This window comes from Loxodonta africana, chromosome 17 (genome assembly GCF_030014295.1).
Source record: "Loxodonta africana isolate mLoxAfr1 chromosome 17, mLoxAfr1.hap2, whole genome shotgun sequence".
Lineage (NCBI taxonomy): Eukaryota > Metazoa > Chordata > Mammalia > Proboscidea > Elephantidae > Loxodonta > Loxodonta africana.
The window spans coordinates 65,011,920-65,036,204 of record NC_087358.1 but is presented as its reverse complement, the minus strand read 5'-3'; the positions used below and the strand labels follow the sequence as shown (position 1 = coordinate 65,036,204).

Below are 24,285 nucleotides of genomic sequence, written 5' to 3'. Positions count from 1 at the left end.
GCTTATACCTAGGAGTGTTAGCCAACATAACAAATACAATTGCAGTTTATAATTTTCTACTACTATTCTTATATTTATGTGATTAAAGTATTGGCAATTTTTCCCATAAAATCATTCAAATTAATACTGTAAATACTCTTATTGCATGTATCTGTACATGTGCACATACAAGGTATATTTATACTGTGTGTGTGTGTGTGTCAGGGAAAGAGAGAAGGAGAATACAGGATAAAACCAGTTGCCATCAAGTCGACTCTGACTCCTGGCAACCGCACGTGTGTCAGAGTAGAACTGTGCCTCACAGAGTTTTCATTGGCTGATTTTTCAGAAGTAGATCATGAGGCCTCTCTTCCAAGGTGCCTCTGGGTGGACTGGAACCTCCAAACATTCAGATGGCAGCCAAACATGTTAAACATTTGCACCACCCAGCATGGGCTATCTAGGGAATCAGGACAAAGTTGTGGTCAGAGAGGTCTCATCCCCAAATGATAAAGGTCTCCATATCACAGATGATGGCATTTTTTTGGTAAGAAGTTACTCGGGTTTCATTTTTGATCTCTGAACCACAAGCTTGTGTGTAAAGCAGAGAAGGGATTATTATTTTCCCTTTAGAGATAAGCAAATGAAACATAGGCGGACAAAGCGAAGTGGAGGCAATGGGGAGGATGAAGGAAAAAGACCACTTTATCCATTGTTGGTGGGTGTTGATGCCCTCCATCTAGAGAGAAATTTGCCAACACCTATTGTGATCTTGGGAAACCCTGGTGGCGTAGTGGTTAAGTGCTATGGCTGCTAATCAAAAGGTCGGCAGTTCGAATCCGCCAGGCACTCCTTGGAAACTCTACAGGGCAGTTCTACTCTGTCCTATAGGGTCGCTATGAGTTGGAATCGACTTGATGGCAGTGGGTCTGGTTTGGTTTTGGATCGTGATCCTTAAGGTTGTGTGGCAACTCGGCTGGACCGTGATTCCCAGTGGTTTAGCAGTTATAATGTAGTTTGGAAGTCGTATGATGATGTGATCACTTCTGTGATGAGATCTGATATAGTGTGATCACCTCAAAGATGGGATCAGTTGAAAGGGAGTTTCCTTGGAGTGCAGCCTGCATCCAATATAGGTGGACTCTCAGGCAAGGCTCGTGGGCTTTTGCTTATTCTGGATTCTTCAGCTGGTTCCTGTTCATCTGAACTTTGGTTCTTGGGACTTGAGCTAGCAGCTTACCTGCCATCTTGCCTGACAATCTTGGGATTTGTCAGTCTTCACAGCCTGTGAGCAAGAGCCCTGCTGTCTGACATGCTGAACTTAGTTTCGCCAGCCCTGTGGCAAAGTGAATCAGGAGAAGCCTCCAGCCTGACCCACGGATTTGGGACATTCCAGCCTATACAACCACATGAGCCATTTCCTTTATATAAATCTCTCTGTATATATATTTATACACTGTACTGGTTTTGCTTCTTTAGAGAACCCAGCCTAAGACATTTGGTACCAAGAGTGGTTCTAAAGAAACAAAATTGTAAGGATGAGTTTTCTAAATTGGTTCTCAAGTCTGGTTAGTCTTAAAGCTGTTGATGACTCTGCTTCCAGTAGTAAAGAGGGCGCTGCTAATCCATGGCGTGAGGTGACAATAGAAATACACAAAATATCACCACCAATAGATAAGGTATTGGTGAAAGGTGAGGCTCTGGGTGGACACATATGTGATACCTTTCTACGATTTTGTCATAATGAGAAGTATAAGGAAGTTGGTTGGTTGGTCCTACTTTAGCTAGGCAAAGTGGTGAAAGAGATGAGCTCAGGGCTCCAGAGTTAAAGCTCAAGCACCATGTAAACGACCTTAAAGTTTCCACTTATGCCTTGAAAGAGAGCCTCATTTCTTATAGTAACAGAGCTGATATTGAGGAAAACCAAACCCAGAGTCTTATCGTAAGAGTGGCTAAATTACAACACCAACACAATTCCCAACCTCAAATGATGTCTGAAGTTAAAGTTAGGCCATTGATTGGGAAGAAATAGGATCCTGAAACTTGGGATGGGGACATACGGGCAGATAATCAAGAAGGGGACACTGAGCCCCTAAATTCCATTGAATCACCACTGCCACAGAACCAGGCCCTCTCACTCCCATCTGAAGAGAATACTCCATCTTTGTCTGCTAAGTCACCCTCCCCAGTAAAACCATTAGCTCCTCCACCCATATCTAAGGAGATTAACCCAGCTGTGTCTAAAGAGCCTTTGTCTCAGCCATTGCCTAGGGCATCGCCTAAAGCAGATGCCTTACAAGGCAATGCTGAATGTTCTCAAAACACATCCCCACCACCAATTTTGGTTTCTAGACCTATAGCTAGACTTAAGTTCCAGCAAGCCCCAAAAAGTGAAGTACAAAGTGTGACTCAGAAGGAAGTACACTACACTCCAAAAGAACTGCTTGACTTTTTTAATATGTACAAACAGAAACCTGGGGAATATGTGTGGGAATGGCCATTAGGGGTGTGGGATAATGGTGCAAGGAACAAAAAGATGGATCAGTCTGAGTTTATTGATATGGGTCCACTAAGCACAGATTCTCCATTCAATGTTTCAGCTTGAGAAGTTAGGAAAGGACCTAATAGTTTATTTGGTTGGGTTGCTGAAGCATGGATTACAAGGTGGCCTACACCAAATCAAGTTGAAGTACCAGACCTGCCTTGGTATACTGTAGAAGGTATCCAAAGGCTCACAGAAATTGGCATCCTAGAGTAGATTTATCAGGTTAGACCCACAGACCCACATATGGAGTGCCCAGAAGACACATCTTTACCACAATGGTGGGGAACAAATTTGTGAAGGGCGCTGCAGCATCCTTGAAGGCTGCTGTGATTGCTATTTTATATGAGTCAGATTTGACAGTGGGAACTGCCCTAACTGAATGAAGACATCTAGCTACAATGAGGCTGATTGGACTCCATGGTGGTAAAGGCCGAGTGGTGACACTCAATTGACAGGACGAGGTGGGTATGGTGACCATAATGGACAACAGAGTCAAAGAGTAATCACAATAGTCTGACTTGTATGGACTTATGGTGTTGGCTACTTAGTCACAGTGTCCCTACGAGTGAAGTAAATAGGAAATCCACTAAATATTTACTTGATATGTACAAGTGGATGAATTCAAGGTCAAGTGAACAGCAGTCTTAACTCGAATGATCAGAATAGAAAGTCATGGGCCCTCAATCAATTCCCAGCCTTGAGCCAGTTTAAAGACCCAAACCCCTTGAATGAAGGGCAGGCCAGGTCCCCCTGAGGAAGAACCTCACTACACTGCCAAAAATCTATACTGTTAACCTTTCAGCCTTTCCCAAAGGGATCTAGGGACTTTTGCGAGAGTGACTGTTCACTGGGGAAAAGGAAATAATCAGACTTTTGAGGGGTTACTGGATACTGGCTCTGAAATGACACCAATTCCAGGAGACCCAAAACATCACTGTGGCCCACAGTCAGAGTCCAGGCCTATGGAAGTCAGGTTATTAATGGACTTTCGGCTCGTATCTGTCTCACAGTAGGTCCAGTGGGTCCCCAAGACCATCCTGTAATGATTTCCCCAGTTCCAGAAAGCATAATTGGAATAGATATACTCAGCAACTGTCAGAACCCTACATTGGATCACTGACAAATGTAGTAAGGGCTATTACGGTAGGAAAAGCTAAGTGGAAGCCATTAGAACCGCCTCTACCTAGGAAAACAGTAAACCTAAAGCAATACCGCATTGCTGGCAGGATTGCAGAGATTACTGCCACCATCAAGGTCTTGAAGGATGCAGGGGTGGTGATTGCCACCACATTCCCATTCAACTCACCTATGTGGCCTATGCAAAAAACAGATAGCTCTAGGAGAATGACAGTGGCTTACCAAAAGCTTAACCAGGTGGTGACTCCAATTGCAGATGCTGTTCTAGATGTAGTTTCATTGTTTGAGCAAATTAATACATTTCCTGGTACCTGGTATGTAGCTGTTGATCTGGCTAATGCCTTTTTCTCCACGCCTGTTTCAAAGGAGCACCAGAAGCAGTTTGCCTTCAGTCGGCAAGGCCAAGAATACACCTTCAGTGCTCTACCTCAGGGCTATATCAACTCTCCAGCCCTCTGTCATAATTTAGTCTGCAGGGAACTTCATTACCTTTCTTTTCCACAAGATGTTACACTGGTCTATTACATTGATGACAATATGCTGATTGAACCTAGTAAGGAAGGTATCAATGACTCTGGACTTACTGGAAAAGCATTTGCTTTCTAGGGTGGGAAATTAATCCAACAAAATCTCAGGCACCTTCCACCTCAGTGAAATGTCTAGGGGTCCAGTGGTGTGGGGCATTTAAAAATATTCCCTCTAAAGTGAATGATAAGTTATTGCATCTGGCCACTCACACAACCAAAAAGGAGGTAGGCCTAGTGGGCCTCTTTGGATTTTGAAGGCAACATATCCCTCATTTGGATGTGCTACTGAGGCCTATTTATCAAGTGACTCAAAAAGCTGCTAGTTTTGAGTGAGGCCAAGAACAAGAAAGGGCTCTGCAACAGATTCAGGCTGCCATGCAAGTGGCTCTGCCACTTGGGGCATGTGATCTGGCTGATCCAATGGTGCTAGAGTGTCAGTGGCAGATAGAGACGCTGTTTGGAGCCTTTAGAAGACACTTATTGGTGAATCACAGTGTCGACCCTCAGGATTTTGGAGCAAAGCCCTGCCACCTCCTGCACATAACTACTTTCCTTTTGAGAAACAGCCTTTGGCTTGTTACTGGGCCTTAGTAGAGACTGAATGCTTAACCATGGGCCACCAAGTCGTCATACAGCTTGAGCTGCCCATCATGAACTGGGTGTTATCTAACCCACAGAGTTATAAAGTTGGACATGCACAGCGGCACTCCATCATTAAATGGAAGTGGCATATACTAGATCGGGCCCAAACAGGACCTGTAGTCACAAGTAAGTTGCATGAGGAAGTGGCTCAGATGCCACTGGTCTCCACTCCTGTCACATTACCTTCCATCTCCCAGTCTGTACCTATGGACTCATGGGAAGCATCTTATGATCAGTTGACTAAGTGAAAACTTATGCCTGGTTTCCAGAAGGTTCTGCACGACATGCAGGAACATCTCCAAAGTGGACAGCGGCAGCACTACAGCCCCTTACTGGGACCTCCCTGAAAAACAGTTGTGAAGGGAAATCTTCCCAATGTGCAGAACTTTGAGCAGTGCACCTGGTTGTTCACTTTACTTTGAAGGAGAAATGGCCAGATGTGCGACTGTATACTGATTCACTGGCTGTAGCCAATGGTTTGGCTGGGTCGTTAAGGACTTGGAAGGCACATGGTTGGAAAATGGGAGACAAGGAGGTGTGGGGAAGAGGTATGTGGATAGACCTCTCTGAACTGGCCAAAGAAGTGAAGATTTTTGTGTCTTACGTGAATGCTCACCAAAGGGTGACCTCAGCAGAGGAGGGTTTTAACAAACAAGTGGACAGAATGACACATTCTGTGGAAACCAGTCATCTTCTTCCCCCAGGCACCCCCGTCATTGCTCAACAGATTCATGAACAAAGTGACCATGGTGGCAGGGATGGAGGTTATGTATGGGCTCAGCAACATGGACTCCCACTCACCAAGGCAGACTTGGCTACAGTCACAGCTGAGTGCCCAACCTGCCAGCAGTAGAGACCAACACTAAGTCCCCAATATGGTACCATTGGTAGCTGGTGATCAGCCAGCTACCTGGTGGCAGGTTGATTACATTGAACTGCTTCCACCGTGGAAAGGACAGTGCTTTTTTCTTACTGGAATAGACACTTACTCTGGATAGGGATTTACCCTCCCTGCATGCAATCCTTCTGCCAAAACCACCATTTGTGGACTTATCTAATGCCTTACCAACTATCACGGTATCCCACACAGCATTGTCTTGGATCAAGGGACTCATGTTACAGCAAATGAAGTGTGGCAACGGCCCCATGCTCATGTAATTCACTGATCTTACAATATTCCCCATCATCCTGAAGCAGCTGGCTTGATAGAATGATGGAATGGCCTTTTAAAGACACAATTACAGTACCAGCTAGGTGGCAATACTTTTCAAGTTTGGGGCAATGTTACCCGGGAGGCTGTATATGCTCTAAACCAGTGTCCAGTATATGATGCTCTTTCTCCAATAGCCAGGTTCATGGGTTCAGGAATCAAGGGGTGAAAATGTGATTTGGCAGTTTGATGTAGTTTGGCAGTCATATGATGATGTGATCACTTCCATGACGAAATATGATATAATGTGATCACCTCCATGATGGGATCTGCTGTGAATAGCCAATCAGTTCAAAGGAAGTTTCCTTGGGTTGTGGCCTACATCCAGTATATAGGTGGACCCTCTGGGAAGGCTCATGGGTTTTTACTCACTCTGGATCCTGCAACTGGTTTCTGTTCATCTGAACTATGGTTCTTGGGACTTGAGCTAGCATTTACCTGCTGTCATCCTGCCAATCTTGGGATTCGTCGGTCTTGGTGAAGTAGAGACACAGGAACTAGCTCTTTGATTTAGCAATTCTATCTCTGAGATCTATCCTAGAGAAATCTTTACACATGCAAAAATGAGTACAAGTACAGGATGATTTATAATGAGAAAATCTGGACACAATGTAAATGTTTATCAGTAGGGGAATAGTTTTGTTCCTGTTATCCATTACTATATTGTTGTTTTATCTTGGCCTAAAACAACTGCTATTTTATTACATCGTTCATGACTTTGTGGGTCAGGAATGTCTACAGGGCACAGTGGAAGAGACTTGAGTCTGCTCACAAAGTCTGGAGCCACATCTGGAATGACTCAATGGCTAGATGCTGAGCATCTGGGAACTGGCTGAAGACTTCTATACCTTCTTGCAATCTCAGGGCCTCTCCAGTGGTGTCTCAGGCATGAAGGCCTCAGGCTATTCAGACTTCTTTACATAGCTCGGGGTGGGAAAAGAGTGTTCCAGAGGCTTTGTATGACCTAGCCTCGGAAGCTGCAGAAGGTCACTTCAGCTGCATTCTGTCCGTTGCGTCTCCACAGGCAGCCCAGGTTGGGGGATAAGGGGAGAATTGACTCCACTTCCCAATGGGAAGAGTAGCAAAGAATTTGCAGTATTTTAAACCTACCACAGATTACAACCAGTAACTTGCAGCCATTAAAAGGAGCAAAGTTTTTGTTTCTTTTTAATTAAAGTAAAGAGATTTATTGAAGGAATATTGTAACCTCAGTTGGGCAACAATCTGTAAAACTACAAATTATGCCAAAGTATAGAAAATGAGAAGGGCTTTTACATAGGAGAAGTTTAGGGAAACAGTAACCATTAATCATACATTAGAAACTACAAGTCATGCATTAGTTAATCTACAGGCATCCTGTCCTGGAGCTAACCTGCATAAGCATTTTGTGAAAATGGTTTTACTTATCTTTCAAGGATAGGGGCAGCTTATGAAAAAACATTCTTTCTGAGAATATCCTTCTATCTCCTTCCCCTGCTTACTCAGAGTGATTTGACTTTCTGAGAGAAGCTGCAATTCTGCCTCCCTGCGTCTACCTCCCTCCCCCCATCAGTGCAGATTAACCCATTACTGGGAGCTTGGCTCCTATGCCTCTTATTTTTCAGGTCTGTTAGCACAGTACAAAATGGAGTTCAGCCTGCATCGTGGGCAGAAGTCTCTCTTATGCCAAGTACGGAGATTTTGGGGGCTCTTTTACAGTGGAAATACCTAGAACACAATGCTTTGTTAGAGAGTTCTAATGAAATCATGGAACCCTACCTTTTTTCTTTTTTTTAGTTTTTATTGTGCTTTAAGTTTACAAATCCAGTCTTTCATACAAAAATTTATATACATCTTCCTATATACTCCTAATTGCTCTCCCCCTAATGAGACAGCACACTCCTTGCCTCCACGCTCTATTTTCGTGTCCATTCGACCAGCTTCTGACCCCCTCTGCTCTCTCATCTCCCCTCCAGACAGGAGATGCCAACATAGTCTCATGTGCCTACTTGATCCAAGGAGCTCACTCTTAACCAGTATGATTTTCTATCCCATAGTCCAGTCCAATCCCTGTCTGAACGGTTGGCTTTCGGAATGGTTCTTGTCTTGGGCTAACAGAAGGTCTGGGGACCATGACCACCAGGGTCCTTCTAGTCTCAGTCAGACCATTAAGTCTGGTCTTTTTACAATAATTTGGGGTCTGCATCCCACTGTTCTCCTGCTCCTTCAGGGGTTCTCTCTTGTGTTCCCTGTCAGGGCAGTCATCGGTTGTAGCCCAGCACCATCTAGTCCTTCTGGTCTCAGGCTGATGTAGTCTCTGGTTTATGTGGTCCTTTCTGCATCTTGGGCTCATAATTACGTTGTGTCTTTGGTGTTCTTCATTCTCCTTTGCTCCAGGTGGGTTGAGACCCACTGATTCATCTTAGATGGCCTCTTGCTAGCATTTAAGACCCTAGGTGCCACTCTCCAAAGTGGGAACTGTACTTTTAAGCTATGAAACTGTTGGTCAGCCCCATCTGCAGCTCGCAGAGCTGTGCTCCTTACTGTGGAAGGATGAGCCTCCTTTTGGCTTCCTTTTCTCATGTGGACTCTATGGGTTTATGAAGTGTCAGGTCCATGCTGGAGACTGATGAGATTTGATCGTAGATGAACTTGTGAAAACCAATCATTTTCTTTTGATAAATTAGTACCTGAAAGTTCAACTGTGTATTCAAATAAGCTGTAAAAAAATGTTTTTGAAGCAAAGGCACAGTATAAATAAGTTTCTGATTATTAATTACTTTAAAATAGCAATGTTTTTCATTGGTTCTAAGATCTAAGTATACATTTTGTTTTGTTTTTTATTGTGCTTTATGTGGAAGTTTACAATTCAAGCCAGTCTCTCATACAAAAACTTATACATATATTGTTATGTGACCTTAGTTGCTCTCCCTACAATGTGACAGAACACTCCTTATCTCCACCCTGTATTTCCTATGCCCATTCAACTACCTCCTGTAACCCTCTGCCTTCTCATCTTGCCTCCAAACAGGAGCTACCCACATAGTATCACGAATCCACTTGAGCTAAGAAGCACTGTCTTTACCAGTATCATTTTATGTCTTATGATCCAGTGTAATCTTTGTCTGAAGAGTTGGCTTCGGGGATGGTCTCAGTTGTGGGCTAACAGAGAGTCTGGGGGCCATGACCTCTGGGGTCCCTCCAGTCTCAGTCAAACCATAAAGTCTGGTCTTTTAACTAGAATTTGAGGTCTGCATCTCACTTTTCTCCTGCTCCATCAGGGATTTTCTGTTATGTTCCCTGTCAGGGCAGTCATTGGTGGTAGCCAGGCACCATCTAGTTCTTCTGGTCTCAGGCTGATGGAGTCTCTGGTTTATGTGGCCATTTTTGTCTCTTGGGCACATATTTTCCTTATGTCTTTGGTATTCTTCATTCTCCTTTGAGGAGCAAAGTATTGTATTGATTCTGCTTCTAGGTAATCCATGGATCCCTGGGGGCATGGGGAAATTTTTAAAAGTGATGGAAATGTTATCTTGATTGCAGTGATGGTTTCACAAGTGTATACCTATGTCAAAACTGAACAAACCGTACATTTCAAGTATGTGTAGTACAGATGGTCCCTGGATTACAAACAAGTTTTGTTCCTAAGTCTGTCTTTAAGTTGAATTCGTATGTAAGCCAAAACAGGTATGGCTCTATCTAACGTCAGTTAGTTTGTCTTAGTATATATGGTATACAGTGTACCCTTCTATGCATTAAAAAATATTAAAGAAACACTTCCAGATACACTAAAACATCTTTAACATAATAATACAGCAATAATAATGTTTTGATGCATGTCACAAAGTTGTGTCCATCTGTTATTACAAACCATCATGTGTACCTTGAATTTTTAATATAATAGGTGTCATGGGGGTTGGTTTGTAACTACAGATTGTATGTAAGTCAGACATTTGTAACCCAGGGACTGTGTACATATGTACATGCGATGTACTTCAATTATACTTCAGTAAAATTGGGAGGAGGAGGAGAATGAGGTAGATCTTTAGGTATTTTCGTGGAAGACGGTTGTAAACAGAAACGTTTCAAACTGGAGGCACTCATGTAAGAATGATGGGACCAATATGCATTCCCAGGAAACAAAAGATCAGGATGTAAACCCTTTGAGAAGAATGTGTCCAGATGTAAACCATTCGTTCCCAGAAAAAATGTGTTCATGACTACAGTCAAGTATAGCTCACTGTAATCATGTATAACAGAACCAGCAGATGCCTAGTGGTAACTCAATCCTTCCTAGCCAAGTGGCTGATTTTTAGATTTCAAAGGACTTTGAACTGAAGCTGATCTTTTCTACAACCAATCATGAGCCCCCTACGTTTTCTCTGTTGTATATGTATATAGACCCCTCTCCCAGCTTGAATGGTGGAGTGCTTTGTATTTTTACCTGGCGCTGCCGAGCTGGAGCTGTTTTATTACTCAGAAAAACTCCTTTTCTTTTACCTCTGACAGAGATTTTCCTCTTTGACATTTCTGATGCCAGAAGTGGGGTTTCAAAGGTGCATTACCTTTCACGATCACCAAGGCATCAGTACATGGGCACAGTACTGGCTAAGCCTCTTTGGGCTCTCTGCCTTGGCAAATTCTCAGGAATTGTTTATGGTAAAAAAAAAAAACAAAAATCCTCTCTAATCTGAGGTCCACTCCCTTGCATTGATAGCTCTTTGAGTTTTATTGTGGATTTGTTTTGGTTCTTACAAGTAAATGTTTGTTATGGCTGTCATTAGAAAATGGGGTATGCTGAATTAAAGAAAGCAGCTGATTTCCTAGTGGAACTCTGGCTCGCTCCATGGCCAAGAACTGTGGGTCTAGGTTTTGTTTGTACTTGGATTTTTGTTTCAACTTCCTAATGACAGCTTGTTGAATCAATAGCCACTTTAGGGTACTTTTCAATCGGTGAGACTAGTATATTTAAGGTCTAAAATAAGAGACCAGGTCTCTAGCCAGCCGAATGAATTACGTTCAAAAAGAATAAAATCAGGTTTTGTATGGTTATTGCTAAGGACTCCCAGAGTCTTGAAGCTGCAAAAATATGTGGCCATGGGTTGAGCATCTTAGATACCCTTACAGCATATGCCACCAAGAGAAAGACACCTGGGAAAGGATAAACTGGGACATGAGATAGGCCAGAGCGCTAGGCTGCCCACCAACCACAAAAAAACACTCATGCAATGGAGGCACACTATGAAACAAAACACTGACCAAACCCTGCGGCAGATTCCCTGCTAGGAATTTATTTGACTCTGGGAAACCAGAGTTTCAACCTAAGAGAATACAATTCTTAACATCCTTGACAAATGAGCCTAGATATCCCCCCTACCAGGATGCTGGTTTGGGGTTCATGTTCAAGAACACTATAAGCTGAATATTCTTGAGGTAATTTAGAATTCATTGGGGAAGTGAATTCCCATTTGCATTGTCTGTTTTTTGTTTTTGAGAACTTTTGTTTAATGCTCAGTTCTAGTCAAAGGGTATGAATAAAATCCCTCCATCTGAGACTCTGGCAAGTTAATGAGTTTATCTAGGACCTGTTTCTCTGTTAAAACGAGTTGATCTCATCCAAGAATTCTGTATACATTTTAAGAAACTGGGTTCCCCAGATGTTTGTCTTGTGTGGTGTTGAATACAAGACTGGGGTTTGAGCTAGCCTCATAGACAGGTGAATTTACATGGTTTTTCTGTCTCATTTTGTGTCTAAGTTTCTGTCTTAGAAAGTGATGATTGGCAGTTGCTAGGTTTTTCTTTTTTGCTCATGAAGCAGTCTTTTGTGTCTTAATTTTTCTCTTCCAAGAAAATCTGTTTCTTGCACCTGTCTTATCAGTTGGGCTTTCAGTAGTTACATTGAGAAACTTTGATATGAAAGGTGTGCAGAAAAGGATGGATTTTTTATTTTGATTGTATAACAAGGCCTTAAAAGAGACAAATTATTCTAAATTACTTCTCTAAAAGATTCTATAAAGCATGCAAAAGACAGGTTTATGAAAATGTAATAATTTCCTACCTCTGGGTGGTATTATTAAATTAGATTATAATATTTCTTCCAAAAAATTGAAGAAATAGTACAAGTAATTGGTTTTCTTCTTGGGTAGATGGTGGAAAAAATTGCTACTTTATTTTGGAACCTTTTTATTCCTTCTTGTTTCTATTATTGTAATTATAAAATGCTGTTTTGCTCCAGTTCAATGCATTTTATTCATGAAATGCTGTACTTCAAAACCAATTGACCCTTTCTATAAAATCATGTTTATTTCACAGATTTTCACCAATGATCATGTTGTTTAATCACCTCTGTTTTGTCTCCTTGGGTATGTTTCATCATTTTGTTCTGACTGAGAAATGTTCATCAAATGTGCACTTGTCTGTTAAGATGTTTCCTATGAAACCTACTAACCCTGAAGATGAGGGCTATTAGGTGAAGAAAATAATTTTTATTAGCCAAAGTTCCTCAAGAAAACAAAGGCCTTGCAGAAGAAAGGCTACTCCATTGTGGGTGATCAGCATTCCCTAGCAGAGGCTTGGTCAAAAGGGGAAAATGTAAACAGAAAAGTTCCAAACTAGAGGCATTTGTTTCAGACGTAAGAATGATGGGACCAAGATGCATTCCCAGGAAACAAAGGTCAGGATATAAACCATTTGGGAAGAATGTCAAGATGTAAACAAATTGTTCCTAGAAAAAATGTGTTCACAACTACAATCATGTATAACTGATTATAATCATGTATAACTGACTACGATCATGTATAACTGAACCAGCTGACACCTCTCACCTAGGTGGTAATTCACTCCTTCCTAGCCATTACATTTCAAAGGACTTCAAGCTGAAGCTGATGTGTTATATCTGAAGCTCTTTGAAAATAAGGTTAATCATTATGTTTAGAGATATTTTTGTCTAAAGTTGTTTATTTAAAGTTGTTCCTACAATCAATCTTTAACCTCCTACCTTTCCTTTGTTCTCTGTGTATATAGACTCCACTTTCTACTTGAATGGTGGAGTGCTTTGTATTTTTACCTAGCACTGCCCAGCTCAAGCTGTTTTATTCCTCAATAAAACTCCTTTTCTTTTACTCCTGACAGAGTATGAGATTTTCTTCTTTGATAAGGTTGATTATATATTTTTGAATTAAGAAAACAAGTTGCTGAACAATGTGAATAATATAATCTTATCTTTGGTTAAAAATTTACACACACACACAGAAAAAAGTCTGAAAAGATACATAGCAAATTGTTACTAGTAGTTATCCCCTAGGAGTAGGAATGCAAAGTGGTTAAAAAGAGTAAGACGAGGTCTTTATTTTTTAAGATCATTTATTGAAAAAGAATTGTTAAAGAATGAATATTAGGTAGGGGGTCAAAGTTAGTTTTCATTCCAGTTCGGCTAACTAGCTCATACTGGGGTGGTTTTGCGAGTTGCTACGATGCTAGAAGCTATGCCACCGGTATTTCAAATACCACAAGGTCACACGTGGTAGATAGGTTTCAGCAGAGCTTGTAAACTAAGAGATTAGGAAGAAAGGCCTGGCAATGTACTTCTAAAAAACTAGCCAATAAAAACCCTATGGATCACAGTGAGACTTTGACTCACTGTCTTTGGACACATCATCAGGAGGAACTGCTCACTGAAGAGGGACACCATGTGTGGTAAAGTGGAGGGCCAGGAGAGATTGACACAATGGCCACAGCAATGGACTCAAACATGCTAGCGATCATGAGGATGGTGCAAGACCATGTTATACATGTGTTATACATGTAGTCACCAGAAGTTGGAACCAACTCCAAAACAACAAAAGTCACACATACAGTCCCCTGAGCAGTGAGCAGAGGTGTGGACCACCAGCCCCCTCCCTATTTCCCTTGCCCTCTCCCAATCCCCTCCTCTGGCATGTTTGGTCAGTCTGTTCTGAGCACAGAGATGGTGACAGTTGTGCTGAGGGCTGACTCTTGGGTGCAGCTGTGGCTCCAGATCCATGGGCACTGGATCAGACTCCTGTAGCAGCCCCAAAAAGCCACAGGCTCTCCCCTGGCACAGCTGCAAGCCCCTGTGGCTTCCAGTCCAGAGCAATCCTGCCCATCTCTGTGTGAGGAGTGCAGCCTGCCCCCTGGGCACTGGAATAGGTTGCACAAGGACACTCCTGTCCCTGCCACAGAAGGCAGCACCGAGGCAGCCCCACCCAGCTCCCCACTGGAGAATGCTGAGGGGCATTCATTTACCTATTCATTCCACAATTACTGGTTGAGCACTACTATTAGCATCTGTGAGGCCCCAGAGTGGGTGGATCAGGGCATTCACCAGTCCTTGTGTATCCTGACCAAGCACGCAGCAGCGTTTAAGAGCTGGTCTCCGCTCCCCACTGAAGGGCGTACCTGGGATCTCTTCTACCGTGAATGTGAGCAACTTTAAACCTCTGCGCCTCAGTATCCAGATGTGAAAATGAGGATATAATAAAGGCTCTTGTCTTGTAGGATGTGTTGTTAGTTGCCTTGGAGTGAATGCTGACTCATAGCTATCCCATGTGTTATAGAGTAGAACTTCCCCATAGGATTTTCTTGACTGTAATTTTTTTTTTTTTTAATCTTTAGAGAGGAGATTGCTAGGTCTTTCTCCTGCGTGTCACCGGGTCGGCTCCAACTGCCAAGTTTTTGGTTAGCAATCAAGCACGTAACTGTGAGCCACCAGGGATAATATATGTAAAAGCCTTAGAACCATATATGGTAAGTGCTCAATCAGTTTTAGCTATTGAAAAAAGGAAGGAGGTAAAGGAGGAGGAGGAGGAGGAGGAGGAAGAGTAGGAGAAAAAAGAGGAGCAAGAAGGAGAAGGAGAAACTTTCAACTTGTTTAGATTTTAATCACTCTGAAATTCTCCAGGCTGATCTTCCAAAGCCTCTAGAACTTGGACCTTGATGTACAACTGCCCATGGTCATCCTCCAGAAACATACATTAAGAACTTTCTGAGAACAGTGTCCTCAATTGCTTTTTAGCCATTTTGCTGCCCCAACACCCCAGGGGGATTTGATCTAGTCCCAACAGCAATAGGGGGCTATTTCACAGTGGTTCTCAAGAGAGGCAGGGCTCCAAAACTCTGAGGGTCATGGGATTCAGAAGCCCAGTGATTCGGATTATTCCCCTGTCAGTGCCTCATAAAGAATCATTGCTGAGGGATGGAGGGAGAAAGGAGGACTCAATGCTTAGGGGACACAGAGCTTCATCTGTTAAGGGTGATGTATAATTTGGGAATGGATAAGGGCGATGGTTGAACAACATGATGAACATAATTAATGTCACTGAACTGCACGTGTGAAGATTGTTGAAATGTCAAAAGTTTTGTTACATATACATTTATATGCACATGTATTTGGTAAATGTATATGTAACGAAGTTGTTGACATTAATTGGCTTGTACATATCATTTGCATATTAAATCAGCCCTTGTTCTTTTTTAGGAACTTAATTAAAATCATCTATATGCGCGCACACACACACGTGTATATGTGTGCCTGTATGTGTATATAAACCAAAAAACCAAATCCACTGCCGTGGAGTTGATTCTGACTCACAGTGACCCTATAGGACAGAGTAAACTGCCCCATAGGATTTCCAAGGAGTGCCTGATGGATTTGAAATGCCGACCTTTTGGTTAGCAGCCATAGCTCTTAACCACTACACCACCAAGGTTTCCATATGTGTATTTAGATGATTTTAATTAAGTTCCTAAAAAATATACCAAGGAGCCCTGGTGGCATAGTGGTTAAGAGCTCAGCTGCTAATCAAAAAATAATAATAAAAAATAGAAGAAACCCAACGTTTATGCCTTGCGTCTGAGCCAACAACAGCTATGAAGGCCTCTTCCTCTCCTCTATGTGGTCAGGGCAGCTAAAAACAGCTGTGATGACTTGGGCCAACTCTGGTTCAAGTGTCACAAGGACTTCAGGCTTTATTCTCAGAGCATAAATGGCACAAACCAGTGTCTGTCTAGTGGTGCACCCAAATGAGGGCCCTGACCTTTTAGGAACAGAATTTAGAGCTGAAAGAGAATTTCATGTAATCTAATGCCTTCATTGTACAGATGAGAAAATAGAGGCCCACAGAGGTGGGAGGACCAGTCCAAAGTCCTGCAGGAGGGTAATATCAGAGTCGGGACTAGAATTTAGGTATCCTGACTTCTGTGACTCTTCACCCCACCATAGTGTTTCTCTGAGTTGAGTGATATACAAAGACCTTAAAAAGAAGTGTAGGTCCCCAGCGCTGATGCAAATAACTGTATCGTGTTGTTTAAATATGAACAAAAATAAAACTTGATGTTATACTTGTACGATTATACCAAAATAGATTTATAAGTGACATACCAACAAAAGTATAAAAGCAATAGCATTCAAACTAATAACATGAATAAGACAGATGATGTTGTTTTGCTGGAAAATTAAAGTGCTTCTGATAACATGAAGGTGGTACTGACTGCGGCCACATAGCTGCTTTGGACTTCACTGAGCTTATGTTACAGTGGCAATACGCTCAAGTCCCCTGATATTTGAATTACTATGAAACTTTTACTCAGACTATGTTCCTAGTATCATTTTGCTTTTAATTGGCTTGTGCATATCATTTGCATATTTAACCAGCCCTTGTTCTTTTTTTCAGGAACTTAATTAAAATCATCTGTGTACACAAAAGGAGTCCGTGGGTGGTGTAAGTGGTTAACAAACTCTGCTACTAACCGAAAGGTTGGTGGTTTGAGTCCACCTAGAGGCATCTCAGAAAAAAGGCCTGGCATTCTACATGTGAAAAATCAGCCATTGGAAACCCCGTGGAGCATGGTTCTACTTTGAAGCAAATTGGGTCACCATGAATTGGAATCGACTTGATGACAACTGGTTTTGTTTGCTTTTTATGTACACAAACGGGGGACATTAGTGGTTCAGTGGTAGATTCTTGCCTTCCATGTGGGAGACGTGGGTTAGATTCCTGGCCAATGTACCGCGTGTGCAGCCATCAGTCTGTCAGGGGATCATGTTGCTATGATATTGAAGAGGTTTCAGTGGAGCTTCCAGACTAAGATGGAATAGGAAGAAAAGCCTGGCAAACTACTTCCAAAAATCAGCCAATGATTTTCAGCCACATCTGATCACGGGGATGGCACAGGACCAGACAGCATTTTGTTCTATTGTACATGGGGACACCATGAGTCAGGGGCCAATTCAAGGGCAGCTAACAACAACAACATCATCATATACACAAAAAAGGAGGGTATAAGCTGAAATCATATGGATCCTAAAAATGTGGTATATTCAGGATGGAATATTATTCTGCTATAAAAGAGAAATGAAATTCTGATACACGCTACAATATGAATGAACCTTGAAAACATTATGTTAAATGAAAGAAGTAAGACACAAAGGACAAGTATTGTATGATCCCACTTGTAGGAAATATCTAGAATAGGAAAATGCATAGACACAAAAGTTTATTAGTAGTTACCAGATGTGCTAATTAAGGTTGTATATTATCTTGGCTGGGCCACAATTCTCAGTGGTTTGGCAGTCACGTAATGTTGTATTTTGGCAGTTACATAATGATGTAATTTCGTAGTTATGTAATGATATAGTGATCTCCGTGGTGTGATCTAATGTGATCAGCCGGTCAGTTGTAAGGGCAGTTTCCTCAGGGGTATGGTCTGCATCCAATATATATTTGGGCGTTCTGGCAAAGCTTGCTTGATTGCACTGGATCTTACATCTGGCTTGCCATCATCTGACCTCCAATTCCTGAAACTTGAGCCAGAGGCCTGCCATATTGCATGCTGATCCTGAGATTCATCAGCCTCCATAGCCTGAGCCAGCAGCCTGCTGTCTTACCTGCCAATCTTGGATTTGTCAGTCTGTACAGCTCATGATGTTGTGAGGAAGGCCAATGAGCAACATCATGATAAATGGAGAAAAGATTGAAATTATCAAGGATTTCATTTTTCTTGGATCCACAATCAACAGCCGTGGAAGCAGCAGTCAAAAAATCAAAAGACTCATTGCATTGGGTAAATCTGCTGCAAAGGACCTCTTTAAAGTGTTGAAGAGCAAAGATGTCACCTTGAAGACTAAGGTGCACCTGACCCAAGCCATGGTATTTTCAATCGCATCATATGCATGTGAAAATTGGACAATGAATAAGGAAGACCAAAGAAGAGTTGATGCCTTTGAACTGTGGTATTGGTGAAGAATATTGAATATACCATGGACTGCCAAAAGAACGAACAAATCTGTCTTAGAAGAAGTACAACCAGAATGCTCCTTATAAACAAGGATGGCGAGACTGCATCTTACATACTTTGGACATGTTGTCAAGAAGGATCAGTTCCTGGAGAAGGACATCGTGCTTGGCAGAGTACAGGGTCAGCGGAAAAGAGGAAGACCCCTCAACAAGGTGGATTGACACAGTGGCTTCAACAATGAGCTCAAGCATAACAACGATTGTAAGGATGGCTCAGGCCTGGGCAGTGTTTCATTCTGTTGTGCATACGGTCACTATGAGTCGGAATCAACTTGATGGCACCTAACAACAACAACAACAATAACAGCCCTCACAGCCTGCCATCTGACCTGTCCAACTTGGATTTGTCTGCCCCTGCAGCTACATGAGTCAGGAGAAACCTCCAGCCTGACACCTGATCCATGGACTTGGAACTTATCAGCCTCTACAACCTCATGAGCTATGTCCTTGAGATAAATCTCTCTCTCTCTCTGTACATACATAGGCTTCACTGGTTTTGCTTCTCTAGAGAACCCATCCTAAGACACCAGGGAAGGGTAGGAGGGGAAAGAGGGACAAATTTCTTAAGGGTCACTGAGTTTCTGTTAAGGGTGAGAAAAAATGTGGGAAACAGATAATGGTGATGTTTCCAAACATGGTGAATGTAATTAATGTCAGTGAATTGTATGCATAAATATGGTTGAAATGGCAAATACCTTGTTATATATATTTTAGCTAATAAAATAATTTTTCAATAGAAAATTTTATATATATTTTACCATAAAAAGTGAAAAAAATACAAATACATTCTTAAAATATAAACTTTAAAAAAGTAAAAAATATTGTTGAAATTAAAACAGACGAGTAAACAGTTGAAGAGAGAATTAGTAAACTGGAAAATAGATCTAAAGAGCTGCCATTACTGAATATTTTTATCAAAGATTTACAGAAGGATCCTGATCAAAAGAGGGAAAATACAGAACATAATTTCAAATACTCACGGAATCCAGACTTTCTGGATCTATGGGGGCTGGATGAACTCCTGAGATAATCTTTAAACCTTAAACCAAAAATATTCCATGAAGTCTTCTCAAAACCAAACAATAGTTTAACTTAACTAGTAAAAAAAAAAGTCTGCCTCGATCATTGTGTTCTTTTAAGATCTACCTATATGGGATCAAATTAACAGCAACTCAAAAGATTAGATAAGAAACTTAGGGGGCAGGGAGTTTATGTTAATGGAGGAGGAAAAATTCAGAAAGGAAGAGTGAGAATGATTGTACAACTTGAAGAATGTAATCAACGTCACTGAATTGCACATGTAAAAATTGTTTAATTGGTGTATGTTCTGCTATGTATATTCTCAACAACAATGAAAAATAACAAATTATATAAAAAAATAGATCTAAAGAAATTTCTCCAAATACAGCATGAGGCAAGAAGATGGAAAATGTAAGAGGTTAAGAGATATGGAGGATAGAATGAAAAGGTCGTATGTGGCTAGATTCTCATCAAGAAACAGAATTTATCTGGTATGGTTCAAAGGAAGAGGCCTTATTGAAGGAAATAGTCACAGAAATGTGTGGGCAGAGTTAAGATCAACAAAGGACATTGAGGCATCGGGAAACTAGCAACAGTGGGAGGCCATTACTACTCCATATGCTGAAGAGACAAGATTAGCAAATAGTGTTGCCAGGGCCCAGTGAAAGTTGTCACTCTGGATGGGGGTCCATTTGGCAGGAGCTGTGATCCTAGAGGGGCATAGTTACAGCCAGGGACCCAGCAGTGAAGAAGTGAGAGCATGAAAAAATATCCAGCTTTCTCTTCCCCGCCAATCTTTCCTGATGTTTTTCACTGACTAAACCTACCTGGAAGCCAGAGGGTAAGGGAGCCTTGGTAATGCTGTCCCCAGGAGCTAGCATCCAGAAGCACAGATGCGCTAGTGATGGGTCTAGAGGGTAAATGGAGAATAAAAACTTGGCCCGCAATCGTGGATTCAAGTCTTCCAGTCCTGGCAGTACATACTTACTGTTTGAAGTTCCGAGTATTTGCTGGATCTTCCTTCCTAACTATTTTTCAGGGACAGTCCTTACTGGAGCTATAATACTGCAGCAGCCCACTTCTAGTTGATGCTGGTATATTGTTCAGAACCATCTATAAAACAGGCTTAAGTTTCCTGCCCACCCAGGCCAACAGGTCACAGGGAAATCCTCCTGATGCTATAGGCGTGGTCAAAGGGAAAGGGAGCAATGCAGCCATACCACATGCTACGGGAATCTGAGCCACCTACTCATGTAACTAACAGGTGCCTTCAGAAACTGCTCAGGCTCGATACTGTATATACTATACTGCTTCCATTTGTTGACACAGGGCTGCTATGCACACCCAACTTCATGGCTTGGCAGATCCAGTAACACCCAGTTCATGATAGGCAGCTCAGGTCACACACTCAAATGCTCCGTTTCTATCAGGGCCCAGCAACAAGACAACAGCTGCTTCTCAAAGGCAAAATAGCTATTTGCATTAGAGAACATGGCTTTGCTCCCAAAGCCCGGGATTCTGCACTGTGATTCTCCTATCAGAGCTTGTTGAAGGCTCCATAGAGCATCCCCATCTGCCACAGACACTGTAGGCACGTGGCCCATGTGATAGAGCATCTTTCATTATGGCCTGGACTTGCTGCAGAGCTTGTCTTACTCTGGGACCCTCTCAAAGCTGGCAGCCTTTCCAGTTACTGCATAAATAGGTCACAGCAGCACACTCAGATACGCTATATGTCACCCATAAAGGCCCACTAAGTGTTATAAACTCTTTCCTAGTGTAAGAGGGGCATGGGGCTGCAATTTGTTCTCACTTTGGTGGGGATAGCTAGCATGCTCAGACCACTGAACTTCTTGAAACTTCACATGCTCCACGTGCCATCCATGTAGTGGACTACTTCTGTTTTATGGGATGTGGAGACTACCGAGATCCCTTAAAATTCTGATTATGACAGAATAGTAGAGTTGCCATAGCCCAGAACTAAAGTAGTGACGACCCACAGCTGTCCCTCCTACATGAAAGCAAACAGCTTCCAGAGGTGCTTGCTAACTGATATTAAAAAAAAACAAAACCATTGCTGTCAACTCAATTCCAACTAATATAAAACCAAACCAAACTTATCGCCATCGAGTCAATTCCGACTCATCATGTATGAGTTGCTATAAGTCTGACTGATACAGAGGAGGGGGAAAAAGCATTTTCTAGATCAGTGGCTGCACACCAAATGCTTAAGGCCATATTGATTTACTCTAGTAAAGATAATACCTTTGGAACAGGAGAAGCAATTAAGTTTACTATAATCTCTAAAAGGTAGCCTGGTGGGACAGTGGTTAAGAACTTGACTGCTAACTGGAAGTTCAGCGGTTTGAACCCACCAGCTACTCCGCAGGAGAAAAATGTGGCAGTTTGCTTCCATAAAGGTTTACAGCCTTGGAAGCCCTATGGGGCAGTTCTACTCTGTCCTATAGGGTCGCTATGAGTCGGAATCAACTCGACAGCAGTGGGCTTTTTGGTATAATCTCTAAACAGGTCTCATTCTCTAAGATCTGTTTGTCTTTTGCCCAGATCAAATAAGCAAGTTAAATGAAGAGGTAACAGGAAATGATCTATGTGGTAAATTGTGCTAAAAGCCAGAAACCCGTAACCATCGAGTCGATTCCTACTCACAGTGACTCTATAGGACAGAGTAGAACTGCCCTATAGGGTTTCCAAGGAGCAGCTGGTAGATTCGAACTGCTGACCTTTTGGTTAGCAGCTGAGCTCTTAACCACTGCACCACCAGGGCTCCAGATTGCACAACTGTTTGCCAAATATTCTGGCTCCTTCCCTGGGGAAGAATCATACTTCTGCATCCCATTCAGTCTCGTCCACGTGACCTACTTTGGCCAAGGAAATGTAAACAAAAGTGACACGTGTCATTCCTGGGCAAAAGCTTTGAGAGCAGATGTGTGCTTTACTATAAGGCTATTTTTTTCCAACAAGAATGTGTGGTGCTAAATAAATTAAAGACCAAGATCCATTGAAAATCATTCATCTTACCCTGCACTTAAGAGCAGCTGACAGAAGTTTCGATATCTTTGAGCATCAAAATAGAAAACTGGTGAATAAAGCAAAACAATCAGTAAGGAATATGACATGTAGTACTCTCACCTATCCCAATTCTTACTGACTCCTTAAAAGAGTAACTTATCTTTTGGGGACATTAAGGTCCTCCACCAACAAGATTGAGATAACATTTACCAGATAAGGACTCCAGAAGGAATGAAAAAAATCTCAGTAGGTTACCTTAATGCAGTAAGTATTATTTAACACAAGTATTTATTAAGTTTCTACTATATGCAAAGTATTATCTTAAAAAAAACACCACCACCACAAAGTACCAAAAACACCTGGTCGATGTTCAACCATTTCAGGAGGTACCATATGATTAGGAACTGATGGTATATAAGGAAGTAGTCCAAGCTGCACTGTAGGCATTGGTGAAAAGCAAGGCTCCAGGAATTGACGGACTACCAATTGACATGTTTTGATAAACAGATGCGGTGCAGGAAGTGCTCACTCATCTATGCCAAGAAATTTGGAAGACAGCTACCTGGCCAACCAACTAGAAGAGATCCATATTTGTGCCCATTCCAAAGGACAGTGATCCAACAGAATGCAGAAATTCTTGGACAATATCATTAACATCACACACAAGTAAAATTGTGAAGATAATTCAAAAACGGCTGGAGTAGTACATCGACAGGCAACTGCCAGGAATTCAGGCTGGATTCAGGAGAGGCTGCAGAATGAGGGATATCATTGCTGACGTCAGATGGATCTTGGCTGAAAGCAAAGAATACCAGAAAGATGTTTACCTGTGTTTTATCAACTATGCAAAAGCACTCAACTGTATGGATCATAACAAATTATGGATAATATTGTGAAGAACGGGAATTCCACAACGCTTAATTATGCTCATGCTGAACCTGTACATAGACCAACAGGCAATTGTTTGAACAGAACAAGGGGATACTGTGTGGTCTATGATCAGGAAAGGTGTGTGTCTGGTGCTTATTTAATCCATATGCTGAGCAAATATTTCAAGGAGTTGGATTATATGAAGAAGAATGTGGCATCAGGATTGAAGGAAGACTCATTAACAACCTGTGTTATGCAGATGACACAACCTTGCTTGCTGAAAGTGAAGAGGACTTGAAGCACTTACTGATGATGATCAAAGACCACAGCCTTCAGTATGAATTACGCCCTCAACATAAAGGAAACAAAAATCTTCACAACTGGACCAACAAGTAACATCATGATAAACAGAGAAAAGAATGAAGTTGTCAAGGATTTCATTCTACTTGGATCCATAATCAACACCCATGAAAGCAGCAGTCAAGAAATCATATATCATGTATTGCATTGGGCAAATCTGCTGCAAAAGTCGCCCTCGAGGTGTTAAAAGCAAAGATGTCACTTTGAGAACTAAGGTGTGCCTGAGCCAAGCCACAGAATTTTCAATTGTTTTCTATGCATGTGAAAACTGGACAATGAATAAGGAAGACCGAAGAACTGATGTCTTGGACTGCCAGAGGAACAAACAAATCTGTCTGGGAAGCAGTATAGGCAGAATGCTCCTTAGAAGTGAGGATGGTGAGACTTTGTCTCATGTACTTTGGACATGTTATCAGGGAGGACCAGTCCCTGGAGAAGTACATCATGCTTGGTAAAGTAGAGGGTCAGCAGAAAAGAGGAAGAGCCTCAATGAGACGGTTTGGCACAGTTGTTATGTGCCGTCGAGTTGATTCTGACTCACAGCGACCCTACAGGACAGAGTAGAACTGCCCCATAGGGTTTCCAGGGAGCAGCTGATGGATTCAAACAGCTGACGTTTTGGTTAGCAGCTGTCATGGATTGGATTGCGTCCCCCCCAAAATATCTGTCAAC

The 24,285-nt window shown here is 42.0% G+C and overlaps 1 protein-coding gene across 3 annotated transcripts in view; it reads right to left on the bottom strand.

Moving 5' to 3' along the window:
• Positions 1-24,285, bottom strand: part of SLC25A30 (solute carrier family 25 member 30) — a 67,183-nt gene that overhangs the window by 1,948 nt on the left and 40,950 nt on the right. The window contains exon 8 of one of the 3 annotated variants that reach the window (XM_064270104.1): positions 14,628-23,178. The exons of 1 other annotated variant lie outside the window; for it this stretch is intronic. In XM_064270104.1, coding sequence (XP_064126174.1) covers positions 23,040-23,178 — 139 coding nt within the window. In that variant the 3' untranslated portion in view covers positions 14,628-23,039. Of the gene's footprint in view, positions 1-14,627; positions 23,179-24,285 lie in introns of those variants that run through there. One more of the 3 variants, XM_064270103.1, reaches the window with a different exon arrangement.